Genomic DNA, 20,918 nt, shown 5'->3' with positions numbered 1-20,918 from the left:
TTGGAGAATATATTCTAGATATCAAAACAAAGAAAAAATTTCTTTACGTTTTAATTAATGATTTATAAACCTAAAACTATTTAAATTTAGATAGATTGATAGATTGATTGCGTTAGATAAATTGACATATCAAAAAAATAAAAACGCTTGTATTGCAATGTAATTTCGTAGCAAAGTCTCTCAATAAAAGCAAATATTCTTTTATACAAAAAATACTATTTTTGAATTTCAGTATAATATAAAATGTATGTAAATCATATAAGTATGCAATATTCTTATATCATTTAAAAAAAAAAACATCAATTATGCAAATTGAAACTCATATAATTTATTATTTCATAAAAATTTAGCTCGAACTTATACAAAATTATAGCAAATTTCACAATAATCGATATTGTACGATAATTATATATCATTTTTAAAAAAATTTTTACAAAATTTTGATATGTTTCTTGTATTTTTAATTTTGAATTTGTTATAATTCTCTTTTTCGTTTGTAATTTTCTTTTGAAATTTTCCATTCTTGTTAATATAAGATTTGTAAAAGAATTTACAAAAAAGAATAAAATAGAATAAAATTAGAATACATTCTTTTTATTTTTTTCAAATATTGATAAGCTGTAATATTTATAATGCAACCTATAATCATTTGTATTATCTGTAGAATATTGAATTAATATTGAAATGAATTTTGGTGTTCTGTTGCTTCTCATTGTTTTCAAAACATAATAACCATATATTATGGAATGCACAAAATAATTTAATACTATAAACCATCTTGCGGATGCATATTTCTGAATATGAGAACCACGAGTAAAGAAAAATTGTTATGTGATAATATCAATGTAAGAAAATTAATTCTTGCTTTCGTAACAAGATTGTGTCACCAAATTCCAGAAGCTTTGATAGAGCAAACATCCATGCCCAAAAACCAGATATCATATCTTGTTCAACAAAGCTGCGAAAAAAATAATTATTTTTTTATTTTTCTATCTATTGTTATTATTAATATTATAATAATATTATTTGAATAACGTGTAAAAAATATAGAATAATATTCAAAGGGTAACAATTATATTATATGATTTAGAAGATTATTATATAAGTTTATTATATAAATTATTATAATATTATTATATTAATTTTAATATTATAAAACAAATTGGTGAACGAACATTATTATGTCAGAATGTTACAAGCAAATATATTAATTATTCTACACAATAAAATAATCATATTTTTTGTTAAAGATTATTGACTTGGCTGTATGATTAAATTTTGATACATTATTATCGTTATTTAATTAAGTATATTATTAATGGAAAATCTTATATTAAAGTATATGAAATATTAAAGTATAAACTCTTAACGTATAATATATATTCCGTATAATCTAAAATTATTCTTAAAATTTTTATACATATTTTTATATTGTACGATGATTATATATCATTTCATTTAAAATCATTTAAAATCATAGGTGAATCGTATTACACTCAATTTGTCTATTTGTTGAAATTCATATGAGAAAATTAAAACATTAATTCTATAAGATTTTGAATAAGAATAATTGAATGTATTTTTGAGCACAATTACATTTAATTATTTTTGTATTTAATTATTTTTATGTACAAATCTGAAATATTAGCGATTGAATTTCAGATTATTATATAAGTTAATAATACATCAAATTGACAAATTTTCATCTTTATTTCATTTGTTAATATCTCTTATTCTTATTCTGAGATTTAATTAAAATAATAATTGATTTAAATATCACATATTAATAATACGTAAATCAATATTATATATCAATATTATATCATATATCCATAAAAAGTGCATGTAAGTGAATGAATATTACATCTATTAATTTCTTTTTTGCACTTTTATTTTTCACATATGTTACCAATGAACAAATCGAAAAATAAAATAATATTGCTTAGATAACGGAAAAAACTTAGGCTTTTATATTCTTGAATTTACATAAACAAACATAAAATTCGATTTCAGATATTATTATTTTATTTATTCTTTCTATAACGATTGAATCAATTATACTAATTATAATAATTCTACAAGGAAATTTATAACAAATTGTTTGCCGATTTTCTCTGATTCTTTGTGCAGTTTGAAAAAATTTTTTGCTTTTATTTTTATTTTCTATTTCTTTTGTATTTCTGCTCAAGTACCAAATGAGACTTGAATATTTATATACATCTAAATGCAAGGAAAGAAAGTGTGGATAAATGTCTAGTTCTGCCGATTAATTATGTATTTTGCTTATCGAATCTTGCTGACGAAATTCAGCGATTACGATTGTATAATAAATTGTATAATAAATCGGCTTAAGATATCGTAGTTAGACATCCAATAACTTATTTCAGTAATATATTGTTGTGAAGAATTTAATAAAAATGCATATTTGAATACATATTTAAAATAAAGTTTTAATTAAGTAATTTAAAATTACTTATAAAATTAATATGATAATAAATAATAATCAACTATCGAAATAATTTTATTAAAAGGAAATGTGGAAAAGAAAAGTGCATTATTTATATTTTAATGGAATATAAAACGTATTAATGTAATATGAATATAGATACAAATGTAAATATTGCTTATTATTTGTTTTTATTTAGTAATTTTACATTGGAATAAAAAATATTGAGTTTAAATCAGATAAAAACAAAGTTTTTTGTCTTTACTGATGTATTGATTCATTGATGTCATTAATAACTCTTTTATATGTGCGAAAATAGTTTGTAGAAAAACATATTTAATCTTTTTAATTTGAAATTTTATGCAAATATATTTTGATTCATTTTTATGAATTTTGACAAGTAGACAGGTTGAGTGTCATAGAACGATTCATATATTTAATCTATAGATCTACAGATTTTTAAAATTAAATTATTAAAATCTATTTACATAAAATATAATTTAATTTATAATTTAAATAAATTATTTATACAAGAATTTACTTGTGCATTTTAAATAAAATTTTGTGTAATGTTAATAATATAATATCTGAAATTTTTTTAAAATTTATTTGAATTAAGTTTTTAGTAAATAAGCAGTTATATAATACGTACATTGTATATTTGTACATTATATTGTACATTGTACATTTTATTAAAATTCAAAAATAATTATTTGTATATGTAAAAGAGTATCAGTATATTTATTTTTTAAGAAGTTTTACTATGCAAATGACTACTATACTACTATTATACTATGATAGTATTGAGTATTCTCGCTCTTCCATCGTATTAGTTTATTTTAAAATATTTGTAATATATTAGTTATTTTAGTGCACATATATGTATATGAACTTTTTTCATTCTTTAATGTTCAAAACCCAATCTTCAAAAAGTCTTACATTTTCATAATATACATATATATAATAATCTAATAATGATTATACTTAAGTATAATCATATAAGAATTATAATATTTTTAATTATACTTTTGATTATGATCGAATCAGTAATTTATTTGTAATAAGAATGCTAATAAATTTTTTTTTTGAAAAATAGAAATTTATTATTTATATAATTTTCAAACAATTAGAATAAATTGATTTCACGTTTTAGATTTGATTTTAGATATGATTTTACACATTATGGTTTAAAATAATAATCATGTATTTACAAATTCTTCCGATTAATCTTCATTTATAATAATAATATCTTGACTATAATCAATTAACAAAATTTTAATCAATTCTTTCAGATCTGTAAATAGAAATGCTGATTTGATTACGTTGATTAATTTATCTATATTTTTGTTTAAAAATGAATCTCTATATGAACTGGTATCCAGAAGAATTTGTTTAAGCTATTATTTAAAATTTTTTTGTAAAATTTAGAAATATTTTTCTCTATTTACAAAATATATGAATTTATTTTTATATTCATTTCGATTTGTTTTAAAGAAAATAATGCATTGAGCCAATCGGTGAATATGAAATATGAAATATAAAAACATGAAAACATATGAAAATATGAAAATATACTTCCTATAGAAACTGACTTTTTCTATTTACTTTCATTTTCCTTTTATGTTTGCATTATATATGATTTTATTTTTATTTAACGAATTCCCAGATATAGAGTACATTTAATTTGATATAAAGGAGGTGTATATAAATAAAACTTTATTATTTAATTTTTATATTAAATATACATTTTAAATAATAATTTTTCTATTATTAAAATAATCAAATTTAATAAATAATAAATCATTTGAAAACAATTTATTTTTTAATAGATTTTAAAATTTAGTTTTATATATATATATATATCTCAAATTAATTTGAAGTAATTATTTGTTTTTTTTGTTTGCTTCTTTATTTCAAATAAAACATCCATTTTGTTGGCAAATATTGTTTGAAAATTATTTATAAACTGTATAAATGAACGCAGCATAAAAAATGCCTCGTCTATTTGTTGATAATATTTTTATGTTAAATAAATTGAAAAAAATTATATAATAATAATTGATTAATAATAATTATTTAATTAAATGATTAAGTTAAATAAATTATTATTAGATGTATTGATAACAATTTATTGTTATTAAATGTCATAAGTTCAATCAAAACAATAAATTTAATATTACAAAATTTTATCATAAAACATTACATTATTTATGTAATTCAATATTGCAAAATTTTTAATATTTTCATTCTATTTTACAATTTTATTTTATCAATTTTACTATTCAATTTTTTTGATTAATAAAAATTTTTAAATAAAATTTCCAAAATTACTTCTTCAAATGCAATTGCACTATTAAAAGATTTTTGAAAAAATCCAAAAAAAGAAAAAAATTTCTACAAAATTTTAGTATATTTCTTGTATTTTTAGTTTTTAATTTGTTATAATTCTCTTTTTCATTTATAATTTCTTTTGAAATTTTTCTTTTTCTTTTGAAATTTACCATTCTTGCTAATATAAGATTTGTAAAAGAATTTACAAAAAAGAATAAAATAGAATAAAATTAGAATACATTCTTTTTATTTTTTTCAAATATTGATAAGCTGTAATATTTATAATGCAACCTATAATCATTTGTATTATCTGTAGAATATTGAATTAATATTGAAATGAATTTTGGTGTTCTGTTGCTTCTCATTGTTTTCAAAACATAATAACCATATATTATGGAATGCACAAAATAATTTAATACTATAAACCATCTTGCGGATGCATATTTCTGAATGTGAGAACCATGAGTAAAGAAAAATTGTTATGTGATAATATCAATGTAAGAAAATTAATTCTTGCTTTCGTAACAAGATTGTGTCACCAAATTCCAGAAGCTTTGATAGAGCAAACATCCATGCCCAAAAACCAGATATCATATCTTGTTCAACAAAGCTGCGAAAAAAATAATTATTTTTTTATTTTTCTATCTATTGTTATTATTAATATTATAATAATATTATTTGAATAACGTGTAAAAAATATAGAATAATATTCAAAGGGTAACAATTATATTATATGATTTAGAAGATTATTATATAATTTTATTATATAAATTATTATAATATTATTATATTAATTTTAATATTATAAAACAAATTGGTGAACGAACATTATTATGTCAGAATGTTACAAGCAAATATATTAATTATTCTACACAATAAAATAATCATATTTTTTGTTAAAGATTATTGACTTGGCTGTATGATTAAATTTTGATACATTATTATCGTTATTTAATTAAGTATATTATTAATGGAAAATCTTATATTAAAGTATATGAAATATTAAAGTATAAACTCTTTCCGTATAATATATATTCCGTATAATCCAAAATTATTCTTAAAATTTTTATACATATTTTTATGTAAATGTACATTTTTATATATATAGAATATATAAGTACTAATTTTTATACATTTTTAAATCACAGTTTTATGAAAAGTTATATAAAAATATGAAAAATTTAGATAAAATTAATCTCTTGATCTTTTATATAAATTCGAGGTTTCTACAATTTATGAATAAGTAATTTTCAAATGTTTTGTTATTAAACTATGTTTATATAAATGTACATGTTTTGATGCCTCATACATAAAATTATATTATATATTTTTAAACGATATGAATATATTACATTTTTTTCTTCTTATTTTAATTTTATTTATATAATTTAAATTGAACATTATAAACAAATTTAATTATATTCTATTGTTCTATTCTATTCTAACATAATATTGATTGCAATATAATATTGAAAGTTAGAAAAATTCTGTTTATTTATAAAAATAAGCAGGAAAATATTCAAAATATATTGAAATAATATATTGATATGTAGTAAAACATTTATTTTTAGTTTAGTTTTTTCAGATAAACAATTTTTTTTTAATTTCTTAAAAAATCATATATATGTTATAATTTTATGTAGTTAAATCGTAATAAATTATAATACATAAAATTATTAATATTTTTAAGTAATGATGTACATTTTGAATAATATATATATTGATATTGATATATATTTTACATATTAGTTAAATATCTAATTTTGTTTTAGCTGTATAAAAACAGTTTATTTATATTTAATGAAAAATATTTTAAAAATAGTAAAAAAATATAAATAATCTACTTACCTTGATATATAAACACTATAATAGAAACCGTGATGTGTTAATATATGAATGGTTTCTGGAAATGTCTAGACAGTCCAATGGAGAATAATGAAAACAATGAATTCCATAGTCTAAATGATCCTCTAAGATTAAATCTTAGTCTTTTTGACATGTAATACTTTCCATTAAAGATTATAATAATATAAATAATACAATAGTAATAACTACTTGTCAAATTATTTTGCATGCATGTTATGTTTTCCGTATGTATTTTTTCTTTAAGTTAAAAACATATAAATAATTAGGTGTGATTCTTCACTTCAATATAAGATAGATTCTTCATTTTGATATACCTTTTTACTGTCTGTTAACTTAAAAATTAAAAAAAAAATATTCTCTTTGTTTTTCATGTTAATTAATTTGAAAAGAAAAACAAAAAGAAATCTTATTAAGAATTTCTTTTTAAAATTCAAAAGATAAAAAGTTTTTAACAAAGTTTAAAATATAAACTTTCTTGTAAATCTTAAATTCATAATGTAACATAGTGTTAAGCAATTGTGTTTCATTCATTAATTAATATAGATATGTATATATATTTTTTTATGTTAAAATTTTAAATATAATAATCCCATATATATATATATATATATTATATTTTATATTGTATATTATATAGTATATATTGAACATTCATTAAACATTATGATAATTGTATATAGTAGCATTTTTCTACATTTTTTACTTTGTAATAATAAATATTAATTTCAAAATTTTTATCATTTCATTTGACTGAAAAAGCATACTATAAAATCTACTAAAAATAACTTGATTTTATAAATATCATATAATATAATAATGTTGATTAATATCTTACATTTTTTTTAAAATTTGAACAAAAAAAATTACGTAAAAATAAATAAACAATAAAAAATTTTTAAATGAAACAATCAGACATAAATGACATTATTGTTAGAAGATTAATAATCATATAAAATATTTATATAAGGAGAAATAAATAACTATTAAACTTATTATTTATTATATTAAAATAATATGATAATAAATAATTTTTATATATTAATGAAAATTTAATATTAAATATTAAAAAACTTAATATTATAAAATATTATGCTAAGTTTAAATATTATAAATTCAAAATGATTTATTTAACTTTATTTTTTTTAAATGTAAAAAAATTCATATTTAATATTAAGTTTTATAACATTCAAATTTATTCCACAATTCTTTTTTATTTTATGATATATGTATGGAATGTTTCTTTGCGAAACATTTTTAGAGGACGATTATTACGATTAAAACAAAGGGAAAGAAAAAATTTTATCTGGACACATGAATTTTAATATCTCAAAATAAATAAAAGATATAAAGAAAATGTTTAAAAATGTTCAATAAGAAGTATATATAATAATATATATAATAATTGATTTAATTATTAAAATATATTAATTATTATAAAATATAATTATAATTATTATAAAATATAATTATAATTATTATAAAATATAATATAAGCATATCAATATGCTTTATACATATATACAAAATGTATATAGAATATCTTTGTAATAGAGTAAAATATCTTTTAAAGAAAGAAAAAAAGAAAAAAAATACTTATATATACTTATATGATATATAATATAATAATATATAATAATATAAAATATATATATTTCATTATGTTCGTATGTTATATTTTATCATATTGTTTTACATTATTGTGTTTTCTTCATATTAAATAATTTTCGTTTAAATATTTTCTTTATATTGTTTATTTCTTTTGAGATATTATATCTAGAGAAAACTATATACATTGGTTATATTGTATATAATTGATAAAATAATGTTTATTATTTCTTGGTCTAAATGATTTTTAAATATCAATCATAGATAAAAATATTATTTTAACTTGGATTTCCACGTATATTTAATTATTGTTTTAATAATTAGGAAAAATTATAAAATGTAAAATTGATATGCAAAGGAAATAAAACTGGTTGATTATTTCTTTTAAATCTCGTACTATAAAAAAAATATACTTATACATCTAAAAATAAGATTATATCGTTTATCTTTAATAATTTTGTTATTAAAAATTTGATATTTTTTTAGTTTTTTTATAATTAGTTCTTTAGTTCTTATTAAAGAGATTTGATCATTGTTCTATTGCTAAAAATTTATAAATATTTTATTTTTTCCAGATAATAAATTTTCAATTTTGAATTTTGTGATATTTTTATATATTCTTATATATTTTCTAAATTGGAGATCTTTAAATTTATTAAAATATATTTAAAATTATATTATAGCATTGTTTTTTTTCTCATATATATATCGCAGATTTGAAATAAAAAGTTATTTAAAGAGATTCTATTAAAAATTCTATGAAAAATTCTACTATAGAATTTTAGAATTAAACTTGTACAATTGCAGATTTTTATCAATTAATAATATTTTAAGAAAAAATATTGTAGCAAAAAAATAAAAAAAAATTAACTTTATATTTTTTTAATATTCTTATATATTTATATATTTATAAATTAAATAAAAAATATTATAATTAATTTTTGTTTTTTAATAATTTTTTTAATTAATTGTATATAACATTGTACATAATTTATTGTAATTATTATAATTATTTGTTGTCTTATGTAATTTCGTTTTTATAATCATTTTGAAACATTCAGAATAAAATAGAATTTTTCAATTTAAGATTATATTTTACAATTATAACAATATACATATTAAAAATTTCTTTAAAATCGGTTGAATAAAAATTTTATTTCAGATTCTGTTTTATTATTTTTATTTATTTAATAGCTTGTAGTTTATAACATTAAGGCATTCAAGAATTAATTTGAAAAAGAAAAAGAAGGCTTGAAAAAATAATCTTTTTAAAATTTAATTATATGTATAGATCTTTATTAAATCTAAAATTAATTTGAAATAATTATTTGTTTCTTTTTTGTTTGCTTCTTTATTTCAAATGAAAAGTATAAAAAATTTTCTGTAAGATTTTCTCTAGATAAATATCTAAAGAATGAACCTTTAAAAATGCATATTAAGTTACAATAAAATTAGACATTTAAGATAATAATGAAAAAGAGAAAAAGAAAAAAGAAGAAAAGAAATTTCACATAATAAAAATTATTGTAATGATTAAAATTACAATGATAATTATTTTATTATTTCATATTTTTTTCATTAAAATCAAATAATAAATATCTAAGTATAAAAAAATAAAAAATAAATGAAATAATATGTAGATATTAAAATGATTTATATTTTACATATATATCATTATTATATAAAATAAAATTATAAAATGTCAGAATATTTAGAAAAAATTCTTATTTTATAATATTATATAAAATAATATTATAGAATTTTATTTGAATAAGAATTTATTTCTATTGTTTTTATTCACATCTACATATATTGGACATGAAATTATTCGCACTATTTATTATTTTGTATTCATTATTGAAACATCCACTTTACTGACAAATTCATAATTCGTATATAATTCTAAAAATTCCATAAACAACAGTGCAGATGCAACAAAAAAAGTCTCTTATCAAATTAATAATTATTTAATGTTAAATAAAACTTATATAATAATTAAATAAATAAATAAGTGAAATAAATTATTAATAAATTATATTGTTAATATATTTATTATTATTAAATATTATAACTTCAATAGATAATTAAGATAATAATTAATAGATAATTTAATATTATAAAATTTATATTATATAAATATTGCACTATTAAAGTAATTCAATATTCCAAAATTTAAATAATTTTGCAATTTCATTTGATAGTCAATTTTACGATTTAATTTTTTTATCATTTAATAACGAGTTCAGAATAAACTTTTTAAAGTTATTTTTTCAAAATAATTTCATGATTAAAAAAAAAAATTCTTAAAAAAAATGTAATTGAAAAAAACTTTTTGAAAAAATTTTGAAAAAATTTTAATGTTTTAATTAGCCTTGAACTTTTTATGATCCACTGTTCCGTTTATAGTAATCTTTTTTTGGAATTTACCATTTTTATCAATATAAGATTTGTAAAAGTATTTGCAAAAAAGAACGAAATAGCTAAGATACATAAGTATACTAAAAAACATATGTATACGCGAATTTTTACATTCTTTCTGACTTTCCATATAATAATAACTTACAATACTTATGATGCAACCTAAAATCATTTGAGTTATCTGTAGAAGGGTAATTAACATTGGAATGAATACTGGTGTTTTGTATCTCATCGCTTTCAAAGCATAATAACTATACATTATGGAATGCACAAAATAATTTAACACCATAAACCATCTCGCGGATGCAACATTGTCTACATATGAGAACCATGAATAAAGAAAAACTGTTATGTGATGATACCAATGTAGGAAAATTAATTCCTGCTTTCGTAGCACTATAAAGATTGTGTCGCCAAATTCCAGAAGTTTTGATAAAGCAAACATCCATGCCCAAAAACCAGATACTACATCCTGTTCAATAAAGCTGCAAAAAAATAATTATATTTTTATTTTTTTACTATATTTTCATTACTATAAATAATATAACATTATATAAATATAATTATAATAATAATAATATTATATAAATAATAATAATAATTATAATATTTTTTAAAAATGATATATAAATAATACAGAATAATATTCAAAGAATAACAATTACTTTATATTTATTTAGAAGATTATTATTTAATATTAATATTAATAATTTAAAGAACAAATTGATAAATGAATATTATTGTTAGAATGTTCATGAGCAAGTGTTCAAAAATTATTCTTTATCTGGACATTTAATTTTAAAATATTGGTACTTTCTGTTAGAATCACTGCAATTTTGACTATTATATGAAAGTTTAAATTAATGATACTTGAAGAATCGTACATTATTTTAGAAATTTTGAAAATCAAAACTATTTGATTGTTTTATATTGTGAATGTCAATGATGACTATTTAACTTTTTATTCATTTTTCTTTGGATCATTAATAAATTTTCTCGACTGATTTACTTTTAACTATTTCTAATTCTGTGACTGATTGACATCTAACTAAATTCTAATTTTCTAAAAATCATAATTTTCTTTTCTTTTCTTCATTTATAATATTATTTATAAAACTAATGTTTAACTCTAAAAAGATTAAAGAAGAAAAGAATTCTTTGAATCCATCATTTATAGGAAATTTATAGAAAAAATTTATATTTATTTATATTATATTTTTCTTATTTCAAAATTTTTTTAGAAATTATTTATTACTTATTATACTTTACTTATTATATTTTAATTTCAGGATTTGCATAGCAGTTCCTGACTGATAGAAAATAAATGGAAAAAATAGGTATTAATATATTTTGCAACAAGAACTGATGTAGAAAAAAAAAGAGAAGAGAAGAATATCGTACAAATAAGGAAGTCAGAGATGGCTTCTGTTTATGTTTATTATTATTCAATATTGTTACAAATGCATATTCTTCATTTATAATAACAAATATAATTACTATATTATTTTCTATTGATATTCTGCATAATTTAATATTTTAAATATTTCTTTTAAATCATTTTGAAATTAAAAATATGAAAAACTTAAACAAACTCATTATGCTTTCTTTTAGTGTCAGTAACAATTTTAAACATTTTTTCTAGAGTTAATTAATAATTAATTTTTAAATTTTATTATTAAATTGTGGATTTTTATATAAATATATTTTTTTTATGTTATATATATTTTATATATATATAATATTACAATAAATAATTTTTATAAGTGAATGTGTTATATATATTTTTTTGATATTAAATTTATATGAATTGAATTCAACATTTTAAATAAGATTGAATATTAAAATAAAAATTAAACTTATTTTGAATAAAACTTTTATTATTCTGAATAAAATTACATTATATAATATATTGAAAAATTTTGAATAATTTATTTGCAGAGATAAGAATGGGAAAAATACATTCAAAATGTATTTAAAACATATTTATCTAAACAATTTCTTTTTCAGATCAATTTTTTCAGAAATTAATAAACAATAGTAATTTATTAAAAAATCATATAATATGATAATTTTATATAATTAAATTTATGTAATAAAATTACTGATACTTTGCAAATTTTATTATTATTTATTATATTATAATTAATAATTAATAAAATATAATTATAATTATATTATAATATAATTTATTATTATATTATATATATATATATATATATTATATATAATTTAATACATACATGTTTTATGTTATTACATCTATTTATTATATTTATTTAAAAATATTTTAAATAAGAGAAACATAAATAATCTACTTACCTAGGTATACAAATACTATGATAAAAACTATGATGCATTAATATATGAATCATTTCTGGTAATGTTCTAGATAATCCAATAATGGAAAACAATGAAAGAAGTGAGCTCCATAATACAAGTGCACCTCTGAGATTAAATCTTTGTCTTTTTGACATATAATATTTCCCACCAAAGACTAGAATAACATAAATAATACAATAATAAATACTATTCGATAAATTATTTTGCATCCATCTTTTAGTTTCCATATAAACAAAATTTTTCTCGAAGTTAAAAACATATAAATAATTAGGTGTGGTAACCACTTCAGTATAAGATAGATTCTTCATTTTGATATATCTTGTTATTTGTTATTTTACAAATTAAGAAAAGAAAAGTTTCTTTGTTTCTGATGCCAATTAATCTGGAAGAAAAAACAAAAAATTCTTGTTAAGAATTTCATTTAAAAATTCAGAAGATAAAAATTTTACAAATTTTGAAATTTTCTTAATGAAGTGATAAGAAATTATTCTTAATTATGTAAATATGTATATATGCATATAAAATCATTATATTTAAAGTTTTAATATAAAAAATCTGAAGATAAAATATCTATCAGAGATTGTGATAATTGTATATAATAGATGTTAGCATTTTTTTCACAGTTATAATAATAATATCAAATAACATTTCCAGTCAACTGAAAGATTACAATATAAAATCTAACAATAATTTGATTTTATAAATGATTGTAAAATAATAATTGACTTTTAAAGTTTAAAAATTTTTTTCAAATTAGAACAAAAAACAATTATGTATAAAAAATAAAGATTAAAAAAGAATTTTAAATAAAACAATCAGATTTGGACATAAATGATTTTATTTTTTAAAGGATTAATAATCATATAAAATATTTATGTAGGGAAAAATAAATGACTATCATTTATTATATTATAATCTTATTATTTATTATTTATCGATTTATCGATAAACTTTATCGATTTATTATATATTATTCAAATAATATGATAATGAATAATTTTTATACATTAATGAAAACTTAGCATAAAATGTAATTACAAATTCAAAATGATTAATTTTATTTAATTTCATTAATTAATTTCATACATCAAAAAAATTTAGATTTTAACAAAAATAACATTCATTATTTAAAATTCTAAATATTTATGTGGTTCCAAATATAAAAAGTGTTTTATAGTAGTTTTTTGAAAACTAATCTTCAAATAATGACATATTAAATTCTATGAAAGATTTAATATGATTTAAGATTTATATATATTTAATATTTAATACATTTATAACAAATATATTTAAAAATAATTATATTATTTTATATTAAAATATATAAAAAACAATAAATACAATAAAAATCAATAAAATAATTTTGTAATAATTAAAATATAATAAAAAAGATTCTTCTATTTAATATTATAAGAAAGATTTAGAACCAATAATGTTATATATTTCAAATTAAATGCACTTTCTTCTCAGTTTTGAAGATTTATCGAAAGAAGCAATAATATTTCAAATTCTAATAATAATAATAAAACATACGAAATAAAAATAAAGAAAACATTTCATTTCTTATTAATATACACACTAAGAAATACATATGAATCACAATATCAAACAAAGATAACTGAAAAATCGAATATTAAGAATTATTAAAAATTATGAGATATAACTATAGAGAATAATTCAATAAGAGATTTCAGTTTTTCAAATGATTGACAATGATTGATATATTTTGTCTCTCATTTTCAATCTGTAATAATCTATATTTATTCTTTTGGAATTTAAGAAGTATATTATAAAAAAAAAAAATAAAAAAGATGTTGAAGTTTTATTTATTAATGATATTTAGATATTAGATATTTATGCGTAGAATATAATCATAATTAATATTTGAAAATAATTAGCAATTTTCAAATTTTAAAAAATATAGAATAAGTGAGTTTTATTTTTTGGAATAATTATTTACATAAGGATTTTGATTTTCTCATTATTATTTGTGGTAGCAAAATTTTTTTAAGTAAAAATTGAATGACATCAAAGAGTGTATATTCTGTTATTAATTCTTTCATGAGTGGATACATATAAATAATATGAAAATCAATTTTATTTGTTAAATGGAATTGTTATATATAATTATATATTTTTAAAAACATTAATCAATATAGCTTAACATTTCCTAGATAAAATAATAACTCATGTTCCTAAAAATTATTAATTCATGAGACATTTCAAATTTTATAATATTTATTGTATGAAAAAGAAAGAAGATATGATTTTTTTTATTGTTTTTGTAGGAAAGATATTAATATATGTTTTTACATAATATATCTTCTTATATTGGACAATTTTTATAAGAATATTTCTTTTATAATATTCTTTTCTTACAAGATATTTTATTGTAGATAAAATAGACACTCTATATATATATATATATATATATATATATATATATATATATATATATATATATATATAATTTTATTGTTTTTATATTATATTTTATTATTATTATTATATTTTCTATAATAATTTTTCTCTGAACATTTTCTTTATTTTTTTTATATCTTTTGAAATATTAAACTATGTCTTAAATATCGCATATTATTAGATATGATTAAATAAATCTAATAATATTTATATTTCATATAAATATTTATTCATTTTTTTGCTTATTTGACTTTTAAATATCAAAATTGAATAAAATTACGTAAATATTTGATTTGCATTTATAAGCTTATTTATTTATTATGTTCTAATATGCAAGGATAAATGACAAAAAATTGACATGCAAAACAAATAAAATCGATTATCTTTTCTAAATTCAATATTCTTTTAAAAATGACATGCTTATAAATAAAATTATATCGCTTATTTATTACCATAATTTCGTAATTAAAAGTTTGAAGTTTTTTAATCATTAGCATAAAAAGAACTTAATCATTTCTTTTATTGCTAGAAATTTATAAATAAGTTTTTTCTAAATATTAAATTTTCAAATTAAAATTTTAATATAATGTTTTTGTATATTCTTATATACAAAAATAAAAATTGAAGATATTCAAACTTTTCAAAATATTCTTAAAATTATATTATATCTATAATTATATATTATAAAATTATATTATATTATTTTTCTTCATATTCTTCATATTACAAATACGAAATGTGAAATTTTTTGAATTCTATTAATTTTAATAGAATTTTAACATTGCACAATTGTCAATTTTTTTTCGTTTTCTAGTATCTTAAGAAAAATATTATAGCAAAAAATTTTATTTCTTATATAATTATATACTAAATAGAAAATATTACAATTAATTTTTGTTTTTTAATAAGTTTTTTCTTTATTTCAATTTTGTTTTTAATTACAATTTATCGTAACTATTACACTTGTTGTCTTATTTAATCTCGTTTTTAATCACAATTACAATCACAATTTTCAATTTTTTTTTTCAAACATTCCATAGAATAGAAATTTTGAATTTTTCATATTAGAATTTTAATATTCATTTTATATATAATATGGACTTATTATATATATAATGGACTTCATTGAACTCATAGTAAAATGTCAATTGATACAATACTTATGCCAATGGATTAGAAGACTAAATCTATTTTTCCTAGTCATACATACATGCCAATACTTAACATATGTCGCTTCTCACTTTTATGCATAATAGCGGTAGTATATAATAGCATGTAATAGCAGTCAATAAATTACAATTCATAAGTAATTTTTGAAGGTTTAAAATATCAAAAATTTTGATGAAAAGATAAAATAAAATATGTAAAATTTCGCAATAAATCAAAATTAATAAATGAATATTATAAAGAATATTTGTAATATTAACAGAATTTCAACATTAATATTCATTATAAGAAAAAATTAAAAAAATTTTATTTTATAAAAATAATAAATATTATAAATAAGTACATTTATGTAATATATTAATATTTTTATAGAAATTGGAAGATTGATTCTAGAAGCTACAGTAAACAAAATATAAAAAATATATAAATACACACACACACACACACACACACACACACACACACACACACACACACACACACACACACACACACACACACACACACACACACACACACACACACACACACACACACACACACACACACACACACACACACACACACACACACACACACACACACACAAAATAAAACGAAGAGAGATAAAACTTTTTTCTGTTACACTATCGTATTCTATTTCCACATTGCTACATAGAATGCAAACTTAAATTATTTGTATAAATAAATAATCTTCACTTGAAATTTTTATATTCGTAATTTCTGTGTTTTTACTATTTTTTAAAATATTAATATATATTTGAGATAGTTTTAAATTTATTTTAGTTTTATTGACTAATATCAAATAAATATCGATTGAAACTTATTTATTATTTATGTACAATTGAACTGTTTATGTTAGTCGGTGCGAACTAGTGTCAGAAAAATAATATGACAAAACATTTTATTTTATCTTCGTCTTATTTTATCTAATGCAAACTTAAATTGTTTATAATAAATGAACTAATATTTTGTATCTTAATTTTTTTATTTATTTCAGTTTCTAGAATCAATTCTTTAAAGCATCTAATAAATATATCAACATTTTGTCAGAAATATATAACCTCTCGGGGATAGATAGAATAGAATATGTGATATTAAAAATAATTTGATCTATACATATATATATAAAAAGATTAACAATGATTACAATTTAAATAAAATAAGAATTAAAATTTTTTCATTAATTACCACTTTATTAATATTTTTTTATTAGGAATTTTTTGCATATTTTATAGAATTTATTTTAATTTATTTTCCAATTTTCAATAATCCGAAGGAATTTCAATTAATTAAAAAAATATTGATAGATCCTTAAAAATATAATAACTTTTTTTTAAAATTGAATTTAATGATTTGAAATTCCTTAAAAATTTAAATAGATTAATTTATTAGATGACATATAAAGAAAATTTTGAAAAATTACAACTTATCAAAATTGCAAAGAAAATATAATAACAGGCATTTTTTTATCTAAATATTTAATAAAAAATTTATAGGTTTATATTTTATTATATTTAGAGGTTTAAGGCAGTTATAATAATATACATATAATGAATTTCTTTCAAATATTTGATATAGAAACAAGCAATAAGCATGGAAAGATATAAAAATCTTTTTTTCAGACCAACTACGATTTTCATAATTTTTTTAATAATTTGTAGTTTATGGCAACGTTAGAGTATTCAAGAATTTATTGAATTAATTTGAAAGGAGAAAAAGAGGGCTTAAAAAAATTAAAATTTGGAACAGTGAATACATATGTTTTTCATGGTAATTAACTAATTTTCATTCTTCATGAATAATATTTCATATGATTATATAAAATAGAATTTGTATGATTATTAAAAATTATATTTATGATTATATATAATTATATTTATATGATTATTAAAGATACAAAATAAAATAAATTGATTCTTTTGAAATTAGAGACTTTTATATTATTAAAATTTATTTTTTTAATATTTTTACGTAGTTTCATAATTTATTTTTGATATTTCATATTACTATTTAAATTTCCACTTGTTTGATTTTATTGTAATTTAAAAAAATTGAAAAGTTCATAAGATTTTTAAAATTCACAATATTTATACTATATTTTTTATATGAAATTTTCTAAAATTATTCCTTTGTTTTTTTATTCTTGCTATATAACATATTTTATATTTCTCTTTTCTAGATATTTTAATTTTAATTAAAAAAAATTTGTGAAAATATTTCTTATTTTGTAAAAATATTTATATCACCATTCGTAAGAATTCAAATGATTTGATCAATTTATAACAACAACAATATCTATTTGAATTTTATCAAAGTATATATTGAGAATGAATTAATAATAAGAGTTAATATTCATTTCACTTTTTTATTAAATCAATAAGTCAATAAATAAAATTATATGCTATAAAATTTAGTGACAACATTTATATATATTAAATTTAAATATACGATTTATTGATTTCTATTTATCGATTTGTTTTTATAAAATATATTTATTTATTATTATTATAGATTTAATAATAATCTAATCAGCGTAGAAAAACTTTTTTTTATCTATTTTAATGGCATGAAATATTAGTTTTATAAAATTTTATTCTATGGAATGTACAATTTATAAAGAATAGTATTTTCACAGATCCTTAATTCATTATTTTAAAATTAAAATGTCCCAATCCCATAAACAACAAATATAAGTACTTTTAACGCTAATATTTTCATTAATGCTAATAATTTCATTCAATCTTACCTTGGATTCGAAAAATTTAATATCTAATATCTGATTCTTCACCGAATAGTTTGCTTTATGTTATGCTAGAGTGAACGATAAAAAGATAGATATAATATAGCAATTCCTTTGATTCACGTAGCACGTATGTATATTTATTTTTGAATTTTGCGAGTAACAATACAATGTGCAATTTTTATCTTGAAGTTTTATCTTCTATCACTTACAATCATATGAACCAAGTCATGGATCGTTTGCGACTAGAACTTGATAGAAATAAGTGAAGTTTAAAATAGTATAATTTCAATCGGACGTCATAGAATCAGATGATCAGATTTATTTCTTGACTAATGTTACAATTATTTCTTCTGAAGAAAATGGCCTCACATTACCCTCACTCTATACCTTAGCCGCTTTGTCGTGTCTAATCATAAGCGGCATAATTCCCATCTTTTCATTTATCTGTAGCATAGTATAAAATATCATAAGTTTATTGATATTTTACATTATTATACTAATACTAATTTTTTCCTCAATTCCCTCAAATCGATAACTTTGTCATTATTTTCAAATCGCAAGTAATAGCGATAAAAATTCAAAGTGTAAACGATAATTTCATTCAGTTATTGAAATAAATGAATAATTTTGATGTCTTGAATTAATTTACTTTCACTGAACGAAAATTATTCAACAACATACATAGTAACAGTAAGAAAATAAAAAAATAGTTAAAATATAAAATAATATATAAGCAATAAAAATTTATTATTATTTTATTTTTGTTTTTTAAAGTAATTTTCAAAATGTTCAATATTATTTTAACATTAATATTAACTTAGATCGGTTTTAATGATTTAAAAACGTTTAAAAATCGTTGTCTTTCAATTTTTTGTTTAATTGTTTTTTCATATGTTATATATATTATTTAAAATAAATTATATATTATTTGAATTATTTTGAAATAATTTATTTTTTTCAATTTCAATTTCAAATAGAGATTAAATGAAATTTTACTTGTGTTAAATGAAAAGAATAAAGGAAATGCAAATATAGAAATTCTATTTTTATCCAAAAATTGTTATCATGTATGTGCAACTGTATTGTCATACAAAAATTCCTCATTAATCTATATTTGTAATAATAATAGTTTTTAACTAAAATGGAATGTTCATCCTTCTTATTCTTTTGATTTTTATTAGTAAAATTTTTATTGATCTCGTATTTGAATTGAAATTGAAATAGAAAAATAAATCCGATCCGTATTTGATATTAAAAGAATATGAAAAAAACAATTTAATTAAACCTTAAGCAGCATTTAAACTCTTTTATCAGAAAACATAACATAATTGAATGATTATAAAGACGTTGTATTGAAATCTTTTAAGATTATTTTCAATGAAAATAAAAAAATTTTGCATTCTTATTGATTGATATTTTTAGTAATTTTTTTGTTGTATTGTTCAAATGCATAATTCTTAATCTCTGATTGTTTAATTTTTTCATAACTTCGTAATCTCATTGAATTATATAAAGAAAAGAAAAACGTAGCATCAAATGTAATTTTATATATATATACGTAATGAAATATACATTAGC

The 20,918-nt window shown here is 17.6% G+C and overlaps 1 protein-coding gene, 1 long non-coding RNA gene and 1 pseudogene across 2 annotated transcripts; 1 reads left to right on the top strand and 2 right to left on the bottom strand.

Annotated features, from left to right (window-relative positions):
- Positions 1 to 405: 405 nt before the first annotated feature.
- On the bottom strand, positions 406 to 5,351 carry LOC147656467 (very long chain fatty acid elongase 6 pseudogene; annotated as a pseudogene).
- Positions 5,352 to 9,522: 4,171 nt separating this feature from the next.
- Positions 9,523 to 19,572, bottom strand: LOC116414360 (very long chain fatty acid elongase 6-like). The gene is made up of 3 exons (XM_086914932.1): positions 19,344 to 19,572; positions 12,986 to 13,388; positions 9,523 to 11,151 (listed from the first exon to the last, which is right to left on the bottom strand). Exons 2-3 carry the CDS (start codon positions 13,312 to 13,314, stop codon positions 10,611 to 10,613), a joined length of 870 nt encoding a protein of 289 aa, XP_086771058.1. The 5' UTR covers positions 13,315 to 13,388; positions 19,344 to 19,572; the 3' UTR covers positions 9,523 to 10,610.
- On the top strand, positions 11,473 to 13,192 carry LOC147656466 (uncharacterized). Its single transcript, XR_015294358.1, has 2 exons — positions 11,473 to 12,003; positions 13,056 to 13,192. It is a non-coding gene; the product is annotated as an uncharacterized LOC147656466 (long non-coding RNA).
- Positions 19,573 to 20,918: the final 1,346 nt, after the last annotated feature.

Source organism: Apis florea, unplaced genomic scaffold (genome assembly GCF_048593485.1).
Source record: "Apis florea isolate Af1SG1 unplaced genomic scaffold, ASM4859348v1 contig_3758_pilon, whole genome shotgun sequence".
NCBI classification, from domain to species: domain Eukaryota; kingdom Metazoa; phylum Arthropoda; class Insecta; order Hymenoptera; family Apidae; genus Apis; species Apis florea.
This window is presented reverse-complemented; position numbering and strand designations above follow the sequence as displayed.

Excerpts from the sequence above, each read along its gene's own strand:
- LOC116414360 (XM_086914932.1), bottom strand. The coding sequence starts at position 13,314 with ATGAAGAATCTATCTTATACTGAAGTGGTTACCACACCTAATTATTTA. Across the intron at positions 11,152-12,985 it reads CATAGTATTTGTATACCTAG|CTTTATTGAACAGGATGTAG; the intron begins GTAAGTAGATTA and ends ATTTTTTTGCAG.